Genomic DNA, 25,561 nt, shown 5'->3' on the forward strand with positions numbered 1-25,561 from the left:
TGCCCAAAAAGCACCTCCAAGCCTTGGTGCTTAGAGAGCAACCCCAACTGCAGAGCAGGGGGTGCGGTGGGGGGGAGATTTACCTACCTTCCAGTCTTGGCTAGAGAAGAACTTGGTGTTAGGCAGTTTCCCTATACAGGCCACCAAAATGAAGTTTAGGGGTTAGGGGTGCTGGGACCCCAAAATCAGAACACATGGGTCCTGCCTGAAAGAATTCGACCCAAGCCTTCTTTCAGCCAAAGACAAGATTTATTAAAGATCCGCCATATTGGACAGAATCTTAAGGAGTCTAAACATTAGTGGTCAATTGGCTAGATTTTAGGAATCTGAGTAGTAGCTAGATTTCAAGAATCTGAGCAGTGGCTAGATTTTAAGAATCTAAGCCTAATTATTGTCTCTTGAGTAAATTGTTCTAACTCAATGAAAACTCAAAGTATGAGACCTCTATAATATGATTAAACAGAGCATAAGGTTCAAATCTTCATTTAATATTTGATCTAGAAGGAGCCATAGATGTCATCTGATATAGTGCCTTCATTTGATAGCTCCCCCTTATCTTAACATATCTTTATGCCAACCTGTTATTTAACTTCTGCCAATATCTATGGTAAGGACCTTTTTCTAGTAATACAGAGCCTTAGAGCTGCTAAGATCAAGAAGAGGTGAAGGTCCAGGCACATTCACTTTTCAGGAGCAAAAAAGAGTGTCTTTCAGTCAGTCTGTCCCAATTTGTTTTTGTCATTTTATCATTTTCGATCAGAACAATGGAATAATGACTCTCAATCTTTGGATTACAAGGGCCCCCTGAAGGCTTTGATTTCCAGCAGTCACAGATTCTATTTTTCTCTAGCTTCAGGAAGGTAATGTGAAAATATCAGATGATTAATATTCTCCTGATAAGAAAACACCTATCTCTAAATTTCACAGGGGTTGTAATAAAATAATCACAGTTCTAAATCCTTGATCTACAGAGATTGGCTCCAGATTTCATATAGCAGGTCAGTGTTCTCAATCTTAGAAATAAAATATTTGTGGGTGGAATTAGTCCAACAATAGTTGTTCTTTTTCTTTCTTTTTCTCTTTCACTTCTTGGAATTGCAGCCATAATGGTCAGTTTACCTCCAGCCATCTTTATGAAATGTAAGCACTTTCTCAAGAGTACAACTCAGCTAAGTAAATGATTTATCAAATCATAGAAACCAGTGAATAGAACATTCTCAAAATAAACCCGGTTGGTCAGAACAATATGCTGTAAAATAAACAAGGGGAATTCCAAAAGCACAAGTCCTCTATGTAAAATAATCAGCTCTTAATTCCTTGGCCAAGTTTAAAACCAAGGTAGCATAATTCAGTGAGACAAGCAAGAGACATGGGGTCTGATCCTGATTTAGCCACTAAATTTATTATTATTCATTTAGTTGTGAGACCTTGTACAAGTCATTTAACTACTTCTGTACCTCATTATCCTCATCTGCAAAATAAGAGTTTGCCCAATTTAACATCCCTAATGCTTTGAAAGCTCTCTGATTCTATGTCACCACCAGGTGGCAACATTAGCCTCTAACCTGAGCCTAAGTGATGGTAATGGGTGGTTTACATACTCATACTAATTAGGAGTTTTGGCACTCTATCCTGCTAGCAGAAATCCGGAGAGGTAGTTCTAAGCTTGTTGGTTCTCAAAGAGTGATGTCAACTCTGAAAATAAATGACCAAAGACTTCACAGAGGTTATAGGCAAAAGGTCTTCTTTATTCTTTTGGAGGAGGGAAATGAGAGAAATTATTATTTCTCTCATATTAATAACTAGTTACTAAATTAGGACTAAGGTGTCCCCCCCTTCTATTTCCTCATTCCCTATAGGCTATTCAGTCAGCCTTTGAAGAGCAGGACTGATAAAGAGATGAAATCTCTTCATCCCACTGGGTGTGTCTTAGATTTGGTCAAAACTTAGATCTGATCAAAAGGTAAAGATATTCTAGTCCAGTGAAATCTAAGCCATTGTGTTTTAGTCAGCCAGGTCTGGGTAGAATTGGTCCCCCTTTTGTCTAGATTGCCTGAGGGGAGTTAGTCTGGATAAGAGACAAGTCTCTTTGTCTATCACTTGGAATCAGAGTTATAACCCCTAGGAATATTAGAATAATCCCAGCTCTCATTATAATATTCATTCTCTCATTAGTTGTTAACCAATCAGAGTTGATGTCTACCCTCAGGAACATCCATTCTTCCAAGGGCATATAAGCTTTGAGTGGGTTCCATGAGGAGTCTTTGGTTTAGAAGAGATGGCCAAATGGTCATCCTTTTATTAATTACTAGCATAATAAACAAAATTATTAATTATCCAGAAACTGTCTCTCAAACTTTTTATACATCACAGAAATTAGACATGTATGCTGGGGTCTACTCTGATATTGAGGAGACCCATCTCAGCAAGGCCAAGCCTTGATACATATGGCAATGGCTAGACAAAGAAACACATAGTGAGGTGTAGTCATGGTAATGAGGGGGTAACAGCACTCAATACGGCACAAAGAAAAAAAGGAGTTTAGACTATACAACACAGTTCACAACTGATAAATTATTCAAATATACAGTTAGGTCAGTCATTAGGTAAAGACAGGATTCTGGCAAGGCCCATGTATTGTGAGGTGCTGTTCCCCATTTGTAGCATGAGGGTGTGGTATGGCCCAAAGAGAGGCAGAACAGATATCTCTAGACTCTTTTCACCCCTCCCCCACTTCTCCAAGAGAGACTAACTCCTGCCAGGAGGAGAAGCAGATAGCTGGGGGTCAGAGGCTATTATTCTACTCTCTTTAGAGAGAGGGGGTACCAGGCTAGAATTATATCTATCTGCTCCCTTAGATATTACTAGTCTAGGGGATACTTCAGGTTCAAGCTAATTTCTTATTGCTGTTTCAGTAAGGAAAGAGGATCCCAAGCGCTATATCTGAGGTTTGACCCTTTTCTCTCCAAATATCAGTTCCACAATGAACACATACAGCAATTATCAAACCATGTTTATCCAAGTCAGTAACAAAAGAGAAATCAGAGAAAATATACATATGAAAATACATGTCAGACCATACAGAGTGAAAGAGCTCTCCTAGGGGCAGCAAGGTAACTCATCTCACTCAAGAGGAAGTTCCCTGAAGTCTCTAGGTTAAAGCTGGGGCCAGAGACATGATGGAGATAGCCAGCTTGCTGCCAGAGCCTTTTCCTTCGGCCACCTTAAGTGGGGTGGCACCTTATGTCTTCTCTCTCAAGCCTGAAATCCAGAAATGCCAGATGTGACCCAAAGAAAAATCAAAGATGATTGCAGTTCTCCTGCTTTCTCAAACTCCACCCAGCCCTTCACTCAGGGTAGGACATTCAGCTCCACCAAAGAAAAGAGAGTCCCATAGCAGTGGTCTCTGGACCTAGAACTTAGCTCTTCCTTTTCGAAGTACGGGGCATGACTTGGGATAAGATATTTTTTGTTTGTTTGTTTGTTTGTTTGTTTCCATTCAATGTTGTATCACAGACAGGGATCTCTGACTTCATCTCATTGAAATTAGCTCATCATTTGTGGAATAGAGGGAGTGGATTTAATGACAGGGCCCAGCTAGGAGAGCCACCAGATATTTCACTATGGCATCTCTCTCGATGATTTTTACATCTCCATGCTTCCCTGGTTTGGCACTTCCAGTTGTACACTTATCCACACTTAGGACCTCATTGTTCAATGCAACAAAAGAGAAAAAAGAGGGAGAGTAAAACAACTGCTATCACAAAAATGAAACCATATCAAAATCAATGCTTGTCCCAAGTATTTGCAAATAACAGTAGCTCTATAGCCAACAAAATTATAGCATCCTCTAGAAAATCGTTGGGAACAAAATTAGAAATGCCTTCAACTCTTTGCACAAAAAAAGAGCCATCAACACCTGGAAGATTGTTTCCTGTCCTGTTTATCAATGGACATCAATGAGCTAAAGAGTTATCCCTGAGAAGGGCATCTGAAGTGCTCAGGATGGATAGTATACTGATCAAGGCCATTGTTTTCTCCCATCTGAAAACAACAATGGTTCAGAGCATGATTAAAAGCTATAAAATCAGAAGATAGATAATAGGATTTTAAACCATAAACATCATCTAATCTAACCCCTTCCATTTACAGATAAGGATCACAGAGGTGAAATAACTTATTCAAGGTCACATAAGCTGTGAATAGAAAATATACATTTAAATTCTGTCCTCTGACTCCTAGTCTAGCCAGAGGCTGTTCCACAGTGCTATGCTGCCCCTGTTGTTTACCCTGGGTAATACCTGTTCAAAGAATCAAAATCTCCAACTGTTCAGAAAGTAAAGGAATCATAAAAAAGGTCTGGGAATTAGGTAAGTTGCATATTTCTGCCCTTTGGAGATCTCTTCACTCCTTGCTGTTTTTGCCCTCAGCTGTAATTCACAACACAAATGCACATGCACTCACTCACACTAACCACATAGACTATAACAAAGCAGATGGGGACTTTCATTGTTGCCGGTGAAGTTTTGTGTCCTTGTTTCTTGACTATAATTTTCTTTGTTCATATTCTTCACTCTGCCATAGACGCTTTCTCCCACCAGCTCCAGAGAGACCCTGGAGGATGGAAGAAAGAGCCCTGTATTTTCAGTCAGAGGACCAGTGACATGTGTGGGACAGCTATCCTTATTTTCCAAATTAAACTCAAAGGCTTCTCAAGGTAGAAAGCAGAAAAGAATTTTTATTACGATCTCACGAGAAAGGGCAATCCACACCAAAAAAACCTCTCAGTGTCAGAGCTTACCAAATAGATACCAGCAGATTTTTATAGGTTCCTACCGCAGTTCCCCTTCCCAACCCCCTTCCCTTTATTCCATTGGCTGGGTTTTCAGGTGGTACAATCTATTCACGGAGACACAAGTTTGCCCAGAGACAAAAAAAGTCGGGAAGCTTTTCAAGGGCAAACAGTTCAGGTTGGGGGCAGTACTATTCTTTCTGCTAAGTACTTAAAAACAGGGTCTGAGTAGGGAGAGTTTTGAAAGCAACTATCAAGAACTATTAACAAGAACCACTGACCCCTTGAGGAGGCTTCACTTCTGAGAGATCATCTCTCACACCTGTGTTTGAATGCTGGCTTTGCCTCTTGCTACTTATGTGAGAATAGGCAAATCACTTCAATATGACCTCTGAACTCCCGACTATAACTCTATGATGCTATGACTCCTTGTTGTTCTCTCCATTTTACAAGACCCAGCTCTTCCATGAAAACTTTCCCTGATATCTTCTAGGTGGAAATATTCTTTCCTTCTTCCAAATGTATTACCCTATCTCCTTTGTACTCACCATGTCCTATTTTGAATAATAGTTATCTATGTGCTAGTCTTTTATCTAAGGGAGACAGTGTGGTTTAGTGGAGAGAAAACTGAATTTGGAAACAGAGGAGCTGGCTTTCTATTTATTGCCTGTATTATCTTGGTCAAGTCACTTAACCTCTCTAAACCTTCCCTTCCTCACCTATAAAATGAAGGTTAATCAAGTCTCTTCCCTCTCTGTATCTGTGATCTCTTGATGTTCTACTAGATTTCTAAGAACCCTGAGGGCAAGGATTATGTATTATGTGTTTCTTTGTTTTGTTCTATTTTTGTTACTTTATTTGCTCATTCAGTTTGCCTATAAGCATTTATCCAATGCTTACTGCAAGCCAGGTACTAAGTACTTGGGATACAAAAAAGGGCACATACAACGTCTCTACCTTCATGTAGCTTACTGCATTGTAGTGGGGGAGACAACATGTAAACAACTACGTACAATCAAGATATATAGAGCACATGAAGGTATCTGAAAGGGGAGACATTAGCAGGTTTGGGAGGGGGGGGACTGGGAACAGCCTACTGTAGAAACTGGACTTGGAGCTACTTTGAAGGAAGCTGAGGAAGCCAAGAGACAAACAGAGGTGAGGGGACAGAGTATTCTAAAAATGGGAGACAACCAGTGAAAAGGCACCAGATTGTGAGAGGGAGTGCCATGTTCAAGCCCATCAAGAGGCCAAATGCTCCTGGTTAGTGGGAGTAACCTGGATGATGAGTCAGCAAAGAGGCTGAGGAGCAGTCAGACAATTAGATACTTAATAAATATTTTAATTGAATTCAGCGGCATTTTGGAAGCAGAGTTGACCCTGACAGAATTCTAAACTGTCAGAAATTATGTTCAAATTCTATCTCCCCTTTCTCTACTCTGGCATCCTCTTCCTCCTTCCACTCAGGCTATTCTTTTTATTCTTGTGTTCTATGTACCTTTTCCCCCATCCTCATCAAACCATATTCTCAGAAGCCCCATTATTCCTATTACTCATTTCAAGGTTTTTTTAACAGAGGCAAAAGAATGAACTTCAAAATGCTGAATGTCAGCCATTGAATAACTGAGGTGAGGGGAAAGAGCACCGTTTCTTTGAGCACACAGCCCTGGTGCAGGCTGCTTACTCATGAGATGTGGCCTGTGGTAGGTTACTGAATGCCAGGGTTTATCTGAAGATTGCATAATCCCATGGGTGAATTCCAGTTCTGATACATTTCTCAGTCATATTGGGATCGTGGCAGAAGTAACAGGACCCTGTAATTTCAGATCTTCTCTGTTTTCCCCAAAGAGTCTGAATAAGAGAGTAAAAGTAGTTTTACCAAGGTGAAGTGGGAAATTTCCTATACATGATTATCCTAGGCATTATGGTGTTCTGGAAAATTAAGTTTTCCTAAGAAAAGAAAGTCAATTAAAGGCTACCTCAATGACCACTTCTACCTTAGGAGAAAGGAACTACTTAAAATGACTAACATTGCTTAGTGATTTCCAATGGACATTCTTATAATGAATATACATGAGCAACTCTGAAACCTGATGAGAATAACAGGGACAGAAAAGAACTTTAGCCTTTATTCCTGATTCTTCCTCTAGTGACTATATTGTATGTTTTTAAAATTAATTTTTTTTTAATCAACATATATCTTTTTTCCCTCTTACTTCTCTACTCCCCCACTGAAAATGAAAGAAAGACAAAACCCCTATTACAAATATAGACAGAGATAGCTAGGTGGCTCAGTGGATAGAGCAGTGGTCCTGGAGTCAGGAGGACCTGAGTTCAAATCTGGCCTCAGACACTTACTAGCTGTGTGACACTAGTCAAGTCACCTAATCCCAATTGCTTCCAAGTATATACATACATACATACATACACATATATGTGTGTATACATACATATGTACATATGTATATATACACAAATACATAATATACACATATATACATACATATTATATATGCAAACTAAGCAAAACAAACTATGAGTAAGTCTTAGTATTCAAGAATCATATAATATTAAAACCAGAGGAAATAGGTGATCCAGCCATCTCATTTTGCATATGAAGGAGCTGAGGCCCAAAGCGCTGCCAGTCACATAGCTACTCCATGCCAGGGACTGGACTAGAACCCAATTGTCAGACTCCCAATTCTGTGCTTTTTTCACAGAAAGGGAAAGAAGAAATGGATGCAAAGACTAAAAGAGTGATGTTAAAACTCTCTAGTAAAACAACAAAATAAATGTAGGTGAAGTCCATTGCTTCAGCATCACTGCATCTGAATTAAATACTGCTGAAAAGTCATAGGACCTTAGATCCAAAGCGAGAAGGGATGTCAGCAGCCATCCATTTTAGTCCTTTTATTTTACAAATGAGGAAACGGAGGCCTTGGGAGGTTAAGTAACTTGCCTGAGATCAGTCAATCAATCAAAAAACATTTATTAAATATCTGCTATGGTCTAAGAACTGTGCTAAGTGTGGGGATTCTAAAAAGGTAAAAAATTAAACAGTCCCTGCTCTCCAGGAGCTCCCATTCTAATGGGGAAGACAACATTCAAACAACTGTATAAACAAGACATACACTGGATAAAACAGAAATAATCAAGAGGGAAGGAAGGCACTAGCATTAAGAGGGACTGGCAAAGGCTTCTTGTAGAAGGTGAGCTTTTAGCCAGTCAAGAGATGGAGTGTCTTAGTAAGAACACAACAGTATGAAGAACAGCCTGAGTGGAAGGAGGAAGACTATGCCAGAGTGGAGAAAGGAGAGATAGAATTTGGACATAATTTCTGACAGTTTAGAATTCTGTCAGGGTCAACTCTGCTTCCAAAATGCCGCTGAATTCAATTAAAATATTTATTAAGTATCTAATTGTCTGACTGCTCCTCAGCCTCTTTGCTGACTCATCATCCAGGTTACTCCCACTAACTAGGGGCATTTGGCCTCTTGATGGGCTTGAACATGGCACTCCCTCTCACAATCTGGTGCCTTTTCACTGGCTGTCCCCCATTTTTGGAATGCTCTGTCCCCCACTTCTGTTTGTCTCTTGGTTTCCTCAGCTTCCTTCAAGGCAGCGCCAAGCCCAGTTTCTACAGTAGGCCTTTCTCAGTCCACCTCCTCCCAAATCTGCAAATGTCTCCCCTTTCAGATACCCTCTTGTGTTCTATATGTCTTGATTGTACATACTCACTTATATGTTGTGTCCCCCACTACAATGTAATGGATAAATGCTTACTGACTGAATGAACAAATAAAGTGCAGAGGAGTTTATATTTGATCCTTAAGACAATAGGGAACCACTAGTGTTGGGGAGGAAAGGGGGTGATATTGTTAGACCTGCATCTGCATGGTCAGACCTTTCAAATCAATTTGACAGATGAATAGAGGATGGGTTTGAGTGGAGAAAGACTTGGAGACCACCCAGAGCGGGTAGTTCAGTAGTCCTGGGACAAGGTGGTAAGGGATGCCATCATGGTGGTGATAGTATCAAAGGAGAGAAGGGAGAGTAGACAAGAAAGGTTATGAAGGTGGAATCAGCAAAACTTGGCAACTGATTGGATACAAGGAGGTGAGAGAGGGTGAGGAGTCGAGGATGACATCTAGGTTGTGAGCCTAGGTGACTGGGAGGATGGTGGTACCTTCAGCAGCAATAGGGAAGTTAGGAAGAGGGGAGGGCTTGGGGAAAAAATATAATGAATTCCATTTTAGACATGTTGCAGGGTTTTTTTTATTTGTTTGTTTGTTTTTGGCTAGGCAATGGGGTTATGTGACTTGCCCAGGATTACACAGCTAATAAGTGTCAAGTGTCTGAGGCCAGATTTGAACTCAGGTCCTCCTGATTCCAGGGCGGGTGCTCTATCCATAGACATATTGTGTTTAAGAGGTCTATGGAACATCAGTTCAAGATATCTGTTAGGCAGTTAGACACATAAGACTAGAGGTCTTACTGGATAAATAGATCTGGGAATTATTAGTAGAGCTAGCGATGATAATTGAATCTATGGGAGCTAATGAGATCACCAAGTAGATGTAGTATATAGAGGGAGAAGACAAGAAAACCCAGGAGAGAGCTTTGGGGGACACCTATAGTCACACAGGTATGCATTCGAGGCATAATGTGAACCTGAGTCCTCTGTCCCCAGAGCCAGTGTTCTTTCCATGATGCCAATATGTCATCCTGTCTTTCTTTGTCAAGTGATCTAGATAAAAAGGAAGTCATTTTGAGACTATGGTTGGGTATCTTCCCTTTACAACAGTGGAAGAAAGTCAAGTGAAAAGCTTTATTAAAAAAAGTAAGAATTTTATGAACCAGTGCTGTTGTAAATCTGTTGAATCCAAGATTCAGAGAATTTGTTTATTTGACTGTATTATAAAACAAAGAACAAACTTAGGACTTGATACTGGAAAGATACAAATATTTGTTTGGGTCAAGAATGCTATTTGAATCTCTACCAAGTGTATCCTTCCTGCAGAATGATAGGGAGGACTGTTCATGATTCAGCCTCTCCCTCTGTTTGCTTCTCCTCTGCTATAGGTTTCTTCATCCTGTATTATGTGTTTTTTAAAAAGTCTTTATTTGAAAATACTGATCCCAAATCAAGAAATAAATTAATATATTAAAGAGTAAAGAAACTTATCTCAATATAAATTAACTTTGTATTTTCAGCTATATCCTACTGTTCCTCTATACTTTAGCCCAACTGGACTATTTGCCATTCATTAAATATACTATATCCTCTACTGCCTCTATACCTTAGCTCAGTCCTTCCTTTCCTTCTGGAATGTCTTCTACCATGTCACCACCTATTCAAAGTTCATCTTTTGAAACTCAACTCACAATATTACCTCTTATGTATTGTTTTTCCAGATGATTATCCCAGAAGTGATCTCTTACCCCTAGGAAAACACTTTGTCTTTATCTTTCCTATGGTACTTAACACATTTTATTTTGTATTATAATTAACTGTGTATGTGTCTATTCTATTGTACTAAATTGAAACCTACTTGAGGACAGGACTTTGCATTGTATGTCTTTATATTCCCCACAGTGATTATCACAGAGACCTCCCACATGGGTGGTACTCAGTAAATGTGAATTAGTGAATTGTGAAAATAATAATGATAGTCATCATAAGAAACAGCAGTAACTGTTGATAACAAGAATTCAGAAAATGAGTTCCATGTCATAAAATTCATATTCAACAAGCCTTTGTTAGGGGATTTTTTAAATCTATTCTCAAAAAGACAGCTTCTGAACACTGTGAAAGGCCACGAAGTCCAGAAATCACATGCATTTTATTTTATCAAAATGTTAAGGTTTTCTTCTTCTTCTTCTTCTTCTTCTTCTTCTTCTTCTTCTTCTTCTTCTTCTTCTTCTTCTTCTTCTTCTTCTTCTTCTTCTTCTTCTTCTTCTTCTTCTTTTTTGCCTACCAGTTAAATCAAGACTCTAGGGGTATAGCTATGCAAAGCTACTGAAATCATTGCCAATCCAATTTTTAAAAATGGATTGACATTTTTGTTTTGACACAACAGATACCATACAACAAACAGTCAAAGACCCCAACAGGGTACACTCCTCCAAAACAGTTTACTGTTAACAGAAAGGAAGGCTTTGTCTTTTGTCTTTGATGGTATGTTATTAACATTAACCAGTATATTTGACCAGAGTTCTGATGTCTCTCAATGTTGCCTTTATTTTTTACATCACATTTTGAATGTTATCTAGTTTAATTTACAAAGAATGGAGAAAAATTTCTTTTGCCTCTTTTTTTCACTCAATATCACTTCATACAAGTCTTAACACATTTTTCCAAATTCTCTGTATTTGTCTTTCTTTACAATGCAATAATGTTCTGTTATATCACTACAGCATAGATATAAATATTTATTTACATATCAGTTTTTTCTTGCAGTCAATAACCTCCTTGTGATATAGTCAAAGAAGTAGAATCTCTAATATGAACAATTTAGTAACTTTTGGTTGAATTCTTTCTTAGAAGGTCTTGCCAGCTATGACTTGGCATTTCTTTCTTCCCACAGCCCTTCTAAAAAGGAGTTCCCCCATCTTTTATTATCTTTGCTAACTTGATATGAGTAAGAGGATATCTCAGAATTGTTTTAATTTGCATTTTCTAATTACTAATAATTTTGAGCCATTTTTAATGATTATTGATAGCTGATTTTTCTTTTTTTTTTTTTTACTATATGCTCATATCTTTTGACCACTTGTCTCTTGGTGTTGGCTAGGAATCTTAAAAACTGATGTCATTTCCTTGTATATTTTGGATGACAGACTTTTATCAGATATATCTAATGTAGAACTTTCCCCCAAATCCACGTCTTTTCTTCTGATTTTTCATTTAGTTTTTAAAAGGCACTTTAGTGTCCAATTTCTATACATTTGGCCAAATAAGATTATATATTTAATTCTGTATCTTAGTGTGCTTTATTATTAACAGGAGCAAGCTAAGTCTCATGATATGTAAAACAGATATTTTAATATGTGACCCGCCAATCTCATAGGATGGAAATGAACATGAACTAGTTAATACCTCTGAAAATCTTTGAGCTTCTCAGAAGAAACCTGCTACAGAAATCTCGGAGGAGGAGAGGAAAGAGAACAAGAGACATTTGAAAGCTGACTAAAACGTAGCTTTATTATGTATATATTCCATCACTCAGGGACAGAGTTTTCTGGGGTCATAATGCATCCTTCGCACACAACTATGGAAAGAGGAAATCAGTTTCTTCTTTTCATCTGACCCCTATTGCAGACTTCACTGGAAACCAAGGAGAAAGGAGGGAAAAAGAAAGAAAAGAGGAAAGAAGTCACTTATTGCCTGATCTTCTTTGTATGGTAAAGCTGTTTTTTCCTTCAAAAATAACAAATCAGAGAATGAGCTGATTATTAGTCTTCCCCAATTACTTGTCTGGACTTCTCACATCACCAAGCTGTGACATCTGTGTGGTCTCTTATTCTAAAGTATTCCTCAGCATTCGTTTTTAAAGATCCTGGAACCTGTATGAAAACAAAAAGATATGATATGGGCATACTGGAATGAATCTCACTATCTCTGATGAAGGAATTAGGACACTGTCTCTTCAACCTACAGTGAAAATTGGCAAAAAATACTAAACTGATGGGCACCCTGGTGATAAAGCTCACAGCTGAGTTCTAGTGACGTGACAAGTACTAAAACTCACACATGAAGTGCCTGATGGATTTCACACCAATTGAGTGAGAACCAAGTTAATTTATAAGTTTAGTGGCTAAGTCTCTGGAATAAGAGGTTATCTGAAATATTGCAGATCATCTTGGTTGTTTCTTCCTCATTTCAAACCGGGTGCAATTTTGGCATGTGTGAACTAAATGTGCCTCTTTCCTCTTGTGAATCATGTGATTTAAATTATGTTTTACAAACTGGAGATTTCATTGAACAAACTGTATAGAAACAAGGTCGAAATCTTAACTTGGTTTCTAATAACTTTTCCCCTTCCTTTTCCTTTTTTATTCAGACTGGGCCAAGAGAATCGAGTATAAGCCTGGTTCAGGGAGTATGCCCCTGTTTCCCAGCATCCACCTAGAAACTTGTGATGGGCCAGTTTCCTCAATCCAGATAACCACAGAACTACAGACTAATTACATTGGAAAGGGATGTGACCGAGAGACATACTCAGAGAAATCTCTTCAGAAGTTATGTGGTATGTTCTTCCTTTATTTTTCCCAAAATTAACTTTTCTTTAAAAATGCATACTCTAATAAAAATACTTTATAAGACTTTTCAAGTATATTCTGTTACATCACTTGTATTTCACCTGGAGAAACAAGGACAGTGAAAGCCAACTTTGAAGATGACTACAGACACAGAAACAGAAAGGCAATGTGGTATAGTAGGAAGAGAATTAGGACCAGGAAGCCAAAAACTTAGATTTTAGTCCCAGCTACATCACTAGCTTAATGTCTGACTTTGGACAAGTCACATCTGTAGGCAACAGTTTCCTCCTTTGGGAAATGAAAATGTTGGCCTAAATAACCTTTAAGGACTCTTGTTGTTTTAACATTCTACAATCCCATGAAAGTGAAAGCAGGAAACTGAGGCCAGTTTAGGACAAATTCATTAGCTCTAGTTCCTAATAGCTGACAATAGGGGAATTCTCTAAAGCTCTGGAATGTACCTCCCCAGTGTAGGATGATGATAATAATGATGAATATTATATAGTGCTTTAAGGTTTGTGAAGTACTTTACATATGCCATTTAGCTTGATTCTCACAATTACCCTATGGGGTAAATGCTATTATTATACCCACTTTCCAAATGAGAAAACTGAGTCTGAGAGAAATTAATTAAATTACCTGTCAAGAGACTTAACAGCTAATAAAGATCTAAGGTAAGATTCAAATTCAGGTTTTCCTGACACTAAGTCCAGCACTATATCCACAATTTAAGCAGTTCCAAAGCCATATGCATTTGGTGAGGACCATATCCTTCACTTACCCAGCCATAGTCAGGATAGCCAACTCTTTAATAGAGACTTAGAGTTTGGAGTCCCAGGCATGTGGAGGAGGAAGGCTAACTACTTAGGCAGTGAAAGCAAGGCATTTGCTTATGACTGCTACCTTCTTTGAGGCCATTAGGCTATTGATCTTATCTCTCTTCTAGTCACAACATAACAGAGATAGATTATTGAAGAGTAGAAATCCTGTATATTTACCTGGCCAAAATTCCAGATCAGGAACCTAGGAACAATGGAATTCTCTGCCTGCTAATTCGGTTCCAACTGCAGGTGGCAAAAAGGCACCGAGATGCTGATCTGAGCTAATTAAATTGCTAGAGATGGCACACACTGCTAAGAATTGATCTCAAACTGGTTTTATCAGGCTTTTGTCTGAGATTGTGATTCTGAGGCTCCATCTATTTATCCTTTCCATAAATGACATGTGGTAAAGAAAACAATGCTTTCACAAAATAAATCAAAAGGGATATATCTCTTTCAGTTATCTGCATGTTTTAAGCAAAAAAAAAAAAAGAAGGATGAGAGGCACTAAACTACTGGGAACATTGCCTCAAATTCTCCACTTCCCTTTGCTGGCAGAGATGCAGCCTTAAAATCTTTGTTTTACTTCAAACGACTATGCTATTTCAGTCCCTCTTGACCTGAAATGTCTCTTGGGGAAAAGAACCCGCACTCCCATGAGTTATAGTTATTTTCAAACCTGTTCTGGCTAAGAAGGAAATGATGAAATTAGCTTGTCACAGATCAGATGAGTCCTCAGACATAAGCCTATGCTTTGATTTTAAGTGTTCTTGGAGGGAGATGACAAGATATGGTGGTTGAGAAGGATTATGGAGGGGGCGATGCTAAAATTGTATCAGGGCCTGTTAACAAGCTACATTTAATCTTTGTTGCCAACCTCTTTATCCTCATATGAAGGCTGCTTAATTCTCTCTGGAAAAGTTTCCTTAAGGAATGACCTTATTTATACAGTCATAAGAACAAACTCTTTGGGGGGGGGAGAAACTTGCATTTCTCTCTTAGTGACATGGAGGGCAGTGCTACCTTGATCAATTATGGGGAACTAATTGAGGGAAAGGGGATTGTGTATGTGTCTGGTGTGCCTTGAAGTACACTTTTGCACCTTCTAATTAGGAATCTAATTTATGAATTACAGTATGCAGTGGCTTAGGAGGTTAAAGAAGACAGGTGAGAAATGTGTTTAAAATGCAGGGCTTCTGTTTTGCTTTGTCTAGACTTTGTTTTCATAGATACAGCTTGTGCTTTCACATTCAGGATAGAGGGTACACTATATCACATTCAAAACTGGGTCATTCTAGTAGCTACTAACCTCAATGGAACATGTCTGACTCAAATAAAAATCTTTTCCTTGTTTTATATAGACAGGAAGGCAGTCTACAGCAAAGATTTCCAATCAGGATACTGCTGTGACCCATGGGAATCTTGAGAAGATGGCTCTGATAGGCCATGGGGTTCTGGTTTTCCAATCTCCTCTTGGCTAATTGGGGGGGGGCAATTAGGGTTAAGTGACTTGCCCAAGGTCACACATCTACTAAGTGTCAAGTGTTTGGTCTGAGGTTGGATTTGAACTCAGGTTCTCCTGACTTCAGGACAGGTGCTCTATCCACTGTACCACCTAGCTGTCCCTCCCTTGGCCAATTTTTGATAGGCTGTTTTAAATTCATGTGGTGAGAATCGTAGTAAGAGGGAATATGTCACTGGAATCAGTGTTGCATGGTGGAAGGAGCACAGGATTGGGGTCAGAAGACAGGTTTGATTACCTGCTCAGATGCTTCCTAGCTTATGTGATCTAATTATGTTTGCCTCGGTTTCTTCTTCCATTAAAGGAGGAGAATAAGCATGATGATTTTAAGGTCTCTTCTCTTACATTTTATCACAATAAGAGGAAAGATGATAACTTGTATATTGCATGTCTGTGTCTATACTTATATCTCCAAGTCCTTGTGTGCCTCTGAACTTATTTATCTTCGTATATGCTGGAGTGCACATATGTTGTGTATATATGTTTATCTTTATGTGACGATGATGTTACTAGATGTGTGTAGTATGGGTGAACAAGTTAGCTAGAAAGGGTCAGTATCCCTTTTTAGCCCCATGTTCCTCTTCTTCCACCATTTTATAAGTTCATTGACATGTTATATATTGGAAAAATCACAAAATCCATATCTTGGGCCATCTCTACTAATGGTGACTATTGTAGTCTGGAAAAATCTCTGGGTTTTCAGCCTTTCTGGTGATAGGCTATCTCTGCTCGAGAGACATTCCCTGATTCCTGCCCTTGCCTCCTTTTCTTGAACCTCCTGTAGCTATAATCTTCTACGCCTTAGACCTTCTGAACTAGAACCATTAAGCTTCCCAGATAATTGGTGCCTTCCTGCCTATTACAATAGAGATGAGAAACTACTCCTCTGTTCTTAAGTGAGACTCTGCCCTTTCTTATAAAACGCTTGGCCCTCTTCAGCGTCCCTAAGCTGCCCTAATACATGAAGTGAAGATAGACTATGAAGTCCCATTCATCTAAATGGAGATAGCTGTCTGTACAGTTGTCAAGTGCAGGAAACTGCGTCTCTGTCATGAGCTATTCACTCTTGTCATAGCCAAAAGATTGAGACTCTATGGTGAGGCACCTGATTTTATCCTTTCTTCATCCCACTTTGGAGGTTTGCTGCCCCAAAATTTACTCCCTTTTTTTACTCTCTTAGCCATCTCCAATTAAGTTATGTGGCCTTCTCTTCAATGTTACCAAGTTAATGGGGCTGGTGCATTTAGTACTGGTTCTGTGAAGTCTCTTTAAGTTCTAACAACATACGTGATGATGATTATGATGGAAGCAGTGTAACATCAGTCAATCAACAATCATTTGTAAAGTACCTTCACTTTTGTGATAGTCACTGGGCACATAAAGACAAAAATTAAACAGTCTTCTCAAGGAAATTACATTCTATAAAGGAAAACCACAATACATAGCCCTGATTTAGAGTCAGAGGACTTGGGTTCAAATCTTGGATCTTGTTACCTGTATAACCTTGAGCAAGTCAATTACCCTCTACGGTCCTCAGTTTCCTTATCTGTAAAGTAGGCAATCCAGACTTGGTGATCTCTATCATTCCTTTCAGGTCTAAATCCTCTGATTCTATGATAGCATTCCTTCTTCAAATATTTCATAGCTAGCAGAACTTATTCAGAACAAGTGATTCTGAGATTTCCTTTTGTCAAAAAAAAATACAATTGCAGCATTGGCTCGTGAGAGTCAGAAAATGAATGGAAAGGCATTTATCAAACACTTTCTATGGGCCGGGCACTGTGTTAAGTACTGAGCGCACAAATGCAAGCAAGCAAAATAGTCCCTGCCTTCAAAGATATTGGCCCAAGATCACAGTGTTAGGCAGACAATGGGTGCTAGGCTAGAATGTGCCAACTGGTGTCTTGAATAGAGAAATGGGAGTATCCATTATCTGTTACACTGAGTGGTTTCTCACATCCCTTCCTCACATTAGAAGGGGGTTTTTTTGTTGTTGTTTGTTTGTTTTTTTGTATCCTCAGCTTTTAGCACTAGGTTAGCTCATTGTAAGCATTTAATACACATTGACTTTCTTGAACTGAATCAACTTAAATGTCCCACCCCAAGACAATGGGGCTTGTTTAAAATGGGCAAGGCTCAGAAGGTAGACCTGAATATGCAAACTGGATTGAAGCATTTAAGAAGATATTTAGATAATTCAAGAACAAACCAGAGATTTTACTGAAAGGAAATGTCTGCTGGTCCTAGTTTGGGAAATATTTTAATTTTCAGGTTTTAGCCTAGAAGTTTTATTAAAGTTATTGATAAACCCCTATTCACCAAGAATTCAAATTCAGGGATTGAAGGCATAGACAACTTTAGCTTGGTTTGTATGTTAGTAGAAATTTATATTTAATATTTGGATTCAGTTTGGAATTCAGCAAAGTAGTATAGTTCATTCTGGTATATGGTTTACAATTTAGCCTTGGTGTGAGATATTAGCTTAAACACTTTTTCCTGAAACACCCAGGGGATTGAACTCAATGCATCATTGGTGGCTGGGTATTTGGTTTTTTTGTTAATTTTTCTCTTTTCTTCAAGGATCTATGATTTCATCTGTGGGGGTACTCACATAATCTTTGCAGATTACAACCTATTCCCAACTGAGGGGACATTTTTCATGAGTTGCTAAGACTGATCGCGTGATGGTCAACCCTCTGGTGATGAGCCTTTCCAAATTTAACTAGCTTAGCCTTCAGACCACAGGCATACACAGTCCATGGCTAAGCCCAAATGCGGGTTTGTGCTTTACTGACATCGTCTTTACTTCTCTGTCAAGATGAGACTTCACTGTATAGGACTAAAGGATTCTCTTGAATTTCTATTATAATGTATTTGTTTACTTTATACACACAAACAAGTAGTTTTTAATAAAGCATAAACATGGACATAAGTGATAACTTTCCTGAAGATTTTTTTGTTCATTCTATGTTGGAAATTCTATTTAAATGGCTTTTCCCCAGTCTCACTCACTTCCAGTGCCTTCCTCTGGAATTACATCCCATTTATACTCTGTGTGTTTATGTAGGTGCATGTGTATTCACACAAGCATGTATATATTTACTTATACGTATATACATATATGTATGTCTTATATGTACATAGTTGTTAGTATGTTGTCTTCATTATTAGAATGTGAGTTCCTTGAGAGCAAGGATTATTTTGCCATTCTTTTTTGTATCCCTAGTGTTGTACCGAGAAATCAGCGAGAAAGACCCAGACGTAGTTTAAAATGTGGATTTATTAGCACGCAGCTGCAAGGGGTATGCACATCCAAATCAAGCAGCCCCAATCAGGGGTCGAGCTAGGGTTTATATGGAAAAGAGCATGAGAAAGAAATGCCAGGAACACTGATGAGGTAATCCAAAGGTGCAGGTGTCTTTGGGGGCTATGGATGGGAAAGTACAGGGAGTATACCGGACAGGGAGGGGGATGGACTTTGGAGTCTGGCAGAAGGAAGAGTCCTTGGGCTGGCCAAGGACACCTCTCTCCCTCTGTCTTGATGAAAGAATGCTCTGCAACAAGGGAAAGCTTTCTCACAACACAGGAACTTACTAAGGAATTGGGAGGTTTCCAGAGACATGATCTGAGGACTGGGGCCTGAGCAGCCCAGCTCTGTGTAGCTGTACCAGGGAGAGAGATAAGGGTCATACTGAGGCCCATGCATGAATAACTGCTAGGTACAGTGTCCTTGGGCTGAGGAGTGGTTGTTGGAGACAGTGTTTCTGAGACTAGGGAGAAATTGGGATACAAGGACAAGCACAAGCACCTGAGCACCCCATCATTACAGGTCAGAGATCACACAAACTAGACCAGGTGTCCTGGTCTCTGGTGTAAAATAATTATCTAAAGCAATTATATTGCAAGCTTTCTTATCTGTTTGCATTGGAGGTACAGGCTATGCTGAGCTATGCAAGAGTACATTTCACTATTGTTTAGATTTAGGAGGAAAGAGGTCTGGGGCAAGGTTAAGCACCAACTCTCACTTTCCATGGCTTAAAGGGCCCTACTACCTAAATGGCAAAATAATGTTCTGCATTACAGCTAGCACTTAGCACAGTGCCTAGCATGTAGTAGATGCTTAATAAATACTTGTGTGTGCGACAGTGACCACTGAAATCAAGAGTTTGGAGTCTGAATCAGAGATCAGAAAAGGTCTTTATTCTTTCTCATGAGAAAGAGCACCACCCTTTGTCACTCAAGCAGTGGCAGCCAAGAGGGAGCATGCAGCTGGCTGTGAAAAGAAAAGTTTTATAGCCCTAACACATGCCCCCTCCCACTCTCTTACCTCTTTCCCCCAATACAATCTAAACACAGCAACTAATACCCAATAGAAGCAAACATACCAATATTTGGGAACTGGATGTGTGCGTGCGCCAGGAAGCAGGAATGACCGGGAACTGCCTGTGCTGATGTGGATTTTTGAGAAAGGTGAAACTCAACTCAGGGCTTAGGCCTGAGGAAACTGCACTTTAGGCCATCTCTCACACTTGATGACTTAGAGGAATGTGGGATGTACCTCATCTCTCTGGGATCTTAAAACTCCTTGATTTGTATTTCAGCGTCTATGACAAGCTGAAAGGGTTTATGCCTTGAATTACCCCAAGAGAAGTTTCTCTGGCTTAGACAGGCTCCTACTCAGGGGGTGCCCAATGGAACAAAGGAACTCTCTGATTTATTGATCAGAGAAATGGGCTCATCAATGATCTGTTACTTGGGATGGCATCTTATACATCATCCCCACATGGAATACTGCCTTCTGTTAGCCTCTGCTAACAATGGGGAGTATTACAAATGTGCCACACTCATAAAGTCTGACTAAATATGCAAACTGAATAGGGGCATAAAAGAAATTACCTGCATAATTAAAGCCAAAACTGGGGACTTAACCCAAATGAAAGTTTAAACCTGGTCTGGTCATGGTGGGGAATGCATAGAGCCCTGGAAATGTAAGTAGCAGTCATATTCTTATTTTAACAGCTTTAATCGATTTGATTCAGTTCAATAAGTATTTTCTGAGCTTTAATCTAAGCTGAACTCTATGATAATCTTCCCGAAGTACCATTTTAACCATGCCACTCCCTAGTTCAAAGGCTTTTGTTGGTTCCCCATTTCCAACCACATCAAATCTTAATTCCTTTGTCTAATTTTTAAGTCCTTTTACAATTACAGCCCAACCTATCTCTCCAGTCTTATTTCCCACAGCTCTTTAGCTTATACCTTTCATTCTAGTCAGAGAAGTCTTCATTTTCTCTCTGGTACAATGGAAAGAGCACTAGATTTGAATTAAGGAGACCTGGGATTATACCCTGGCTCCAACATTTGTTAGCTGTGAATGACCCAGAGGTACGATGGAGCCAACTTGAATCAGCTAGAGAGGAATAATTGTTGAATTTACATGGTGAGCATTTATACCTCCAAAACTGGCAAATGATATAAATCAGGGCTTGATTTATTGTTTGGATGTTTTTCTAGACTTAAGAAAGTGATGAGGAAAATGTTAACAATGGAAATTTATAATTTTATTTTATTTTATTTTATTTTGGAGGCATTTAGGGTTAAGTGACTTGACCACAGTCATGTAGCTAGTCTAATACCTGCTTTTAACTTAGGTTCTCCTGATTCCAGGGCTGGTGCTCTATTCACCTAGTTGCCCCAACAATACAGATTAAACTTAAAAATATATCACATATACATTTGTTCCTCCTCCCCCCTCCCTCACAGCCAATTTTTAAATATTTACCAGAACTCCCCTGGCTGTGTCCATGAGTTCTTTACCTTTCTGTACCTGTTCCCTCTTATGCAAAATGTTGATAATAATACTTGCAAGGAGAATACTCTTTTTTTGTAATCAATTAAACTGTCTTATATCATAGTCTATTGTTGAATGCATACTAGACTTGTCTATCCAGGGAGACTACAAGTCCATTGAGAGCAAGGATCACAATTGATTATTCTGTATCCCCCAAAACACCTAGCATAGAACAAAGTATCAAAGAATGCAGCAGGCACCTTTTGGGTGATTGAGAAGATATAGTTCTTGGCCTTGAGTCCACTCATGAGAAGTTACTAAAAGGCTCTCGGGAATTCAGGTCCTCTTGGATTCCCTACTCTTACCTCTCCTAATTCATGTCTTGTTAGCTCTGAGATGAGGATATAGCTTAGGCTTGAATGAATAGGCTGGGAGGACTATTCTCATTCCTTTTACTTGTCTTTCTATTTCTCCCTTCCCCACCTAAAGTCCTGCCCTGGACTAGTTCCAGGCAAACACAGAGTTTGTTTGTGTTTGATAAGTTGATCCATTTCAGACCAATGGACTCAGAAGAATCATGACTCTATTTTGTTCTAAAATTCCTTCCCTTGGGCAGTTGTTGGCTCCCTCCAGGGCTACCAGTCACATGTGTCAAAGAACTTACAAATATCTCATAGCATTTAAAAGGAAAGGACCTTCTATATCATCCAATCTAATGAACATTTATTAAATGTCTATTATGGACAAGGCACTATTCTAGGTACTAAGGATACAATGACAAAATGAGAAATAGTCCCTGCCCTCAAAGGATTCACATTTTACTAAGAGGATACAACATGAAAAGAGACATATATATATATATATATATATACATATACATATAAACAGTCACATATGCATATACATACATATACACATATATGCATGTATACACCCATATATACATATATATGTATGTATATGTGATAATTTGAGAAGGTGGGAAAGAGTGCTAATAATTAAGGGGATCTGGAAAGACTTCGGTAGGAGAATCATAAAGGAAGCTAAAGAGTCTAAGGCGTGGGATGAAGAAGGAGTATATTCCAGTCAATCAACAAGCATTTAAAAAAAATTATTAATTAATTTTGATTTATCAATAATCATTTCCATATGCTTTTGAGTTTAAAATTTTTCTCCCCCTTCCTCCCCACCATCCTCCCCAGGATGGCACACAATCTGATATGGGCTATACGTTTACATTTGTATTAAACATATTTTCACATTAATGATGTTGTAAGTAAAAATTAAAACCAATAGGAGGAACCATCAGAAAGAGGAAACAAAACAAAACAGAAGAGAAAAAAAAAGATAGCAATTCAACTTCCATAGTTCTTTCTTTGGATGTGGATAGCATTTTCCATCACAAGGCCTCTGGAGATGTCTTAGATCCTTATATTGCTGGGAAGGGTTAAGTTTATCAATATTAGTTATCATACAACATAGCTGTTATTATGTAAAACATTGTCTTGGTTCTGCTCATTTCACTCAGCATCAGACCATACAAGTCTTTCCAGGTTTTTCTGAAGTCAGCCTGTTCATCATTTCTTATAGCACAAGAGTATTCCATTACATTCATATACCACAACTTGCTCAGCCATTCTCCAATTGATGGGCATCCTCTCAATTTCCAATTCTTTGCCACCACAAAAAGAGCTGCTGTGAATATCTTTGTACATGTGGGTCCTTTTCCCATTTGTTTGTTCTCTTTGGGATATAGCCCTAGAAGTGCTATTGCTGGATCAAAGGGTATGAACATTTTTGTAGCCCTTTGGGCATAGTTCCAAATTGTTCTCCAAAATGGTTGAATCATTTCACAACTCCACCAACAATGCATTAGTGTTCCAATTTTCCCACATCTTCTCCAACATTTATCATTTTCCTGTTTTGTCATGAATCAACAAGAATTTTTGACAAGCATTAATCAAGTGTTTACTATGTGCCAGGTACTGTGCTAAGTGCTGAGAATACAGAGAAAGGCAAAAGCATGGCTCCTGCCCCCAAAGAACTCACATTCTCTCTCTTTTTTAAGACTTTTTTTTTCATTTTTTGGTGAGGCAATTGGAGCTAAGTGACTTGCCCAGGGTCACACAGCTATTAATTGCCAAGTGTCTGAGGCCAGATTTGAACTCAGGTCCTCTATCAACTATTACTCTATCCACTGAGCCACATTGCTGCCCCAGGAACTCACATTCTAATGGAAAAGAGAATATGAAAAAAAAAACCCAATATAAATGAGAGGTAGTCCCAGAAGGAAGGCATTAATCATGTGATGTGGACGGAGAAGGAGAAGACCAAGAAAGCCTCTTAGAGAAAGCATAAGGGCACATTTACAAAGACACAGAGATGGAGGATGATATGCCATATATGAGAAACAGCTAATAAATCAGTTTGACTGAAATAGAGAGTGCATAAAATGGAGTAATGTGCAATAAGCCTGAAAAGTAGTTGGAAGTCAGACATGGAAGTCTTTACATGACAATCTGAAGAGTTTTTATTTTAATCCTATGAGTCATGCAGAGCCACTGCTGTTTCATGAGTAAGAGAGTAACAGGGTCCAATCTGTTCTTTAGAATTATCACTTTGCAACTGTGTGAAGGATAGACCAGAGAAGGGAGAAACTAAAAGTCTCTAGTCATAAAATCATAGGATTTAAAAGTCTTACAGTTGGGGAAAATCAAGGTTCTGAGAGATGAAGAGGTCTGCCCATAGCTGTATAAGGAGTAAGGAACAGGGCCACGAATTCAAGCCTAGATCGCCTGACTCTGAATCCAGTGTTCTTTCCAATTGTGCCACTTTGACTTAAGTTAATGTAGTCTGGCTGGCCCCAGAGGGACCGCCATGGATGATTCTTTACCATTTCCAAATGAGTTTCCTAAATACACACTGATGAGCAGATGATGTGATTCAGACTTTGCAAAATGACAACTCATGTTTATAAACTGCATTCCCCTGAGTCTGGGTCGGGGAGGACAGAAGCTGACGCAAAATCTTGAGAGCACAACCCGGTATTTTTCGTTTTAGTGCACCAAGAAATGGAAACAAATTTTTGAAGTTTATGATCGTCTGCACCATCTGGGTAAATTGAGTTTGATGTTTTCAAATAGGTAACATCTGTGTGTGAGGTAGTGCAACCTGCTGTTCTACTCACAATTAGAGACACCTTAGCAAGCAGAGACTGTCCTTGTGCAGGGGAGTCTATGGAGAGAGTTGCTGATGGGAGTACCCTGCCAAGTTAACACTCCAAGTTTCAATAAGAATCTGATCTGAAGTATAAGTTCTATTGAAACAAGGAGCACCTGGAGCAGAAAACATTCAGTAATGAGGTTGGACTTGCCCTGGTAGCAGGCTGGAGATGGTTGAGCTGCATGCTAAATGAAGAGAGAGAAGAGTATAATGTCTGGTTGGAATGGCACTTGCAAAACTCAGCTTGGGGGGAGAAAAACATGGAGGTTATTGAAAGTACATTTTTATCAGGCGCAGGGTCCCTTCTCTGCCCTTTTCCTTTCTTTCAAGGTGCTGCCTTCTTCTGTCCTCAGGCACCCCGTCCCCTGTGTCTTCCTTCCTATTCAAATATCCTCTTCAGAAAGATAGAAATCCGCTTAGGCTGAGGTCATAAGGAAGGCCCAAAATGTTGCTGCTCCTATGGGGTGTTTATATTTCAAAAAAAGATAAAGTTTTAAGCTAATGAAATGAAACTCCAAGGGTAGAAGTTCAAGTAAAAGCAAACATGATTATGGTAGTAGAAAGAAACTGCTAGAATCTCTTCTCAGAGATAACCACTCCTAAGGATAAGACAGATAAGACTAGCCCCCTATGGTTGAATCCCACAGAGAACCACACAAACTAACATATGCATCACATATATAATGTAAGGAGGGGATGGAAAACTGATACTACTATAGCTGCAGGAGCTACCTGGAGACCTTGCCCTGATCTGACCTTGTGACCATTACAATACATGTTTGTGATGCTGCAAATTATTCTGGCTCTTTCTGGAGAATGTATTGAAGAAAGATAATCACAATTAAAGCTCTGTTGTTATCTTATAAATGTTATTCATAGGATGCTGTTTTTGAGGCTAGAATTGAAGGTCACTGATTCCAGACTGTTTCAGATCTTTGTTTCCCCTATTATCCTCAAACCTCATCTGAAGAGGAGGTATGTGCAGCTAGAGGGATCTGGAACAGCCTCATGTAGGAGGTGACATGACCTTAGTTTTGAAGAAAACTAGGGTTTCTGAGGGGCAGGTAGGGGGCCAGTGGATAGAGTCCTGAGTCTGGAGTCAGGAAGACTCATCTTCCTGAGTTCAAATCTGGCCTCAGACACTTACTAGC

At 39.1% G+C, this 25,561-nt stretch overlaps 1 protein-coding gene across 1 annotated transcript in view; it reads left to right on the top strand.

Annotated features, from left to right (window-relative positions):
* CLSTN2 (calsyntenin 2) overlaps positions 1-25,561 on the top strand; it is a 225,360-nt gene that overhangs the window by 60,028 nt on the left and 139,771 nt on the right. The window contains exon 4 of the mRNA XM_020986139.2: positions 12,856-13,041. Coding sequence (XP_020841798.2) covers positions 12,856-13,041 — 186 coding nt within the window. The remainder of the gene's footprint in view (positions 1-12,855; positions 13,042-25,561) is intronic.

Source organism: Phascolarctos cinereus, unplaced genomic scaffold (genome assembly GCF_003287225.1).
Source record: "Phascolarctos cinereus isolate Bilbo 61053 unplaced genomic scaffold, phaCin_HiC Scaffold_726;HRSCAF=1367, whole genome shotgun sequence".
NCBI classification, from domain to species: Eukaryota; Metazoa; Chordata; class Mammalia; order Diprotodontia; family Phascolarctidae; genus Phascolarctos; species Phascolarctos cinereus.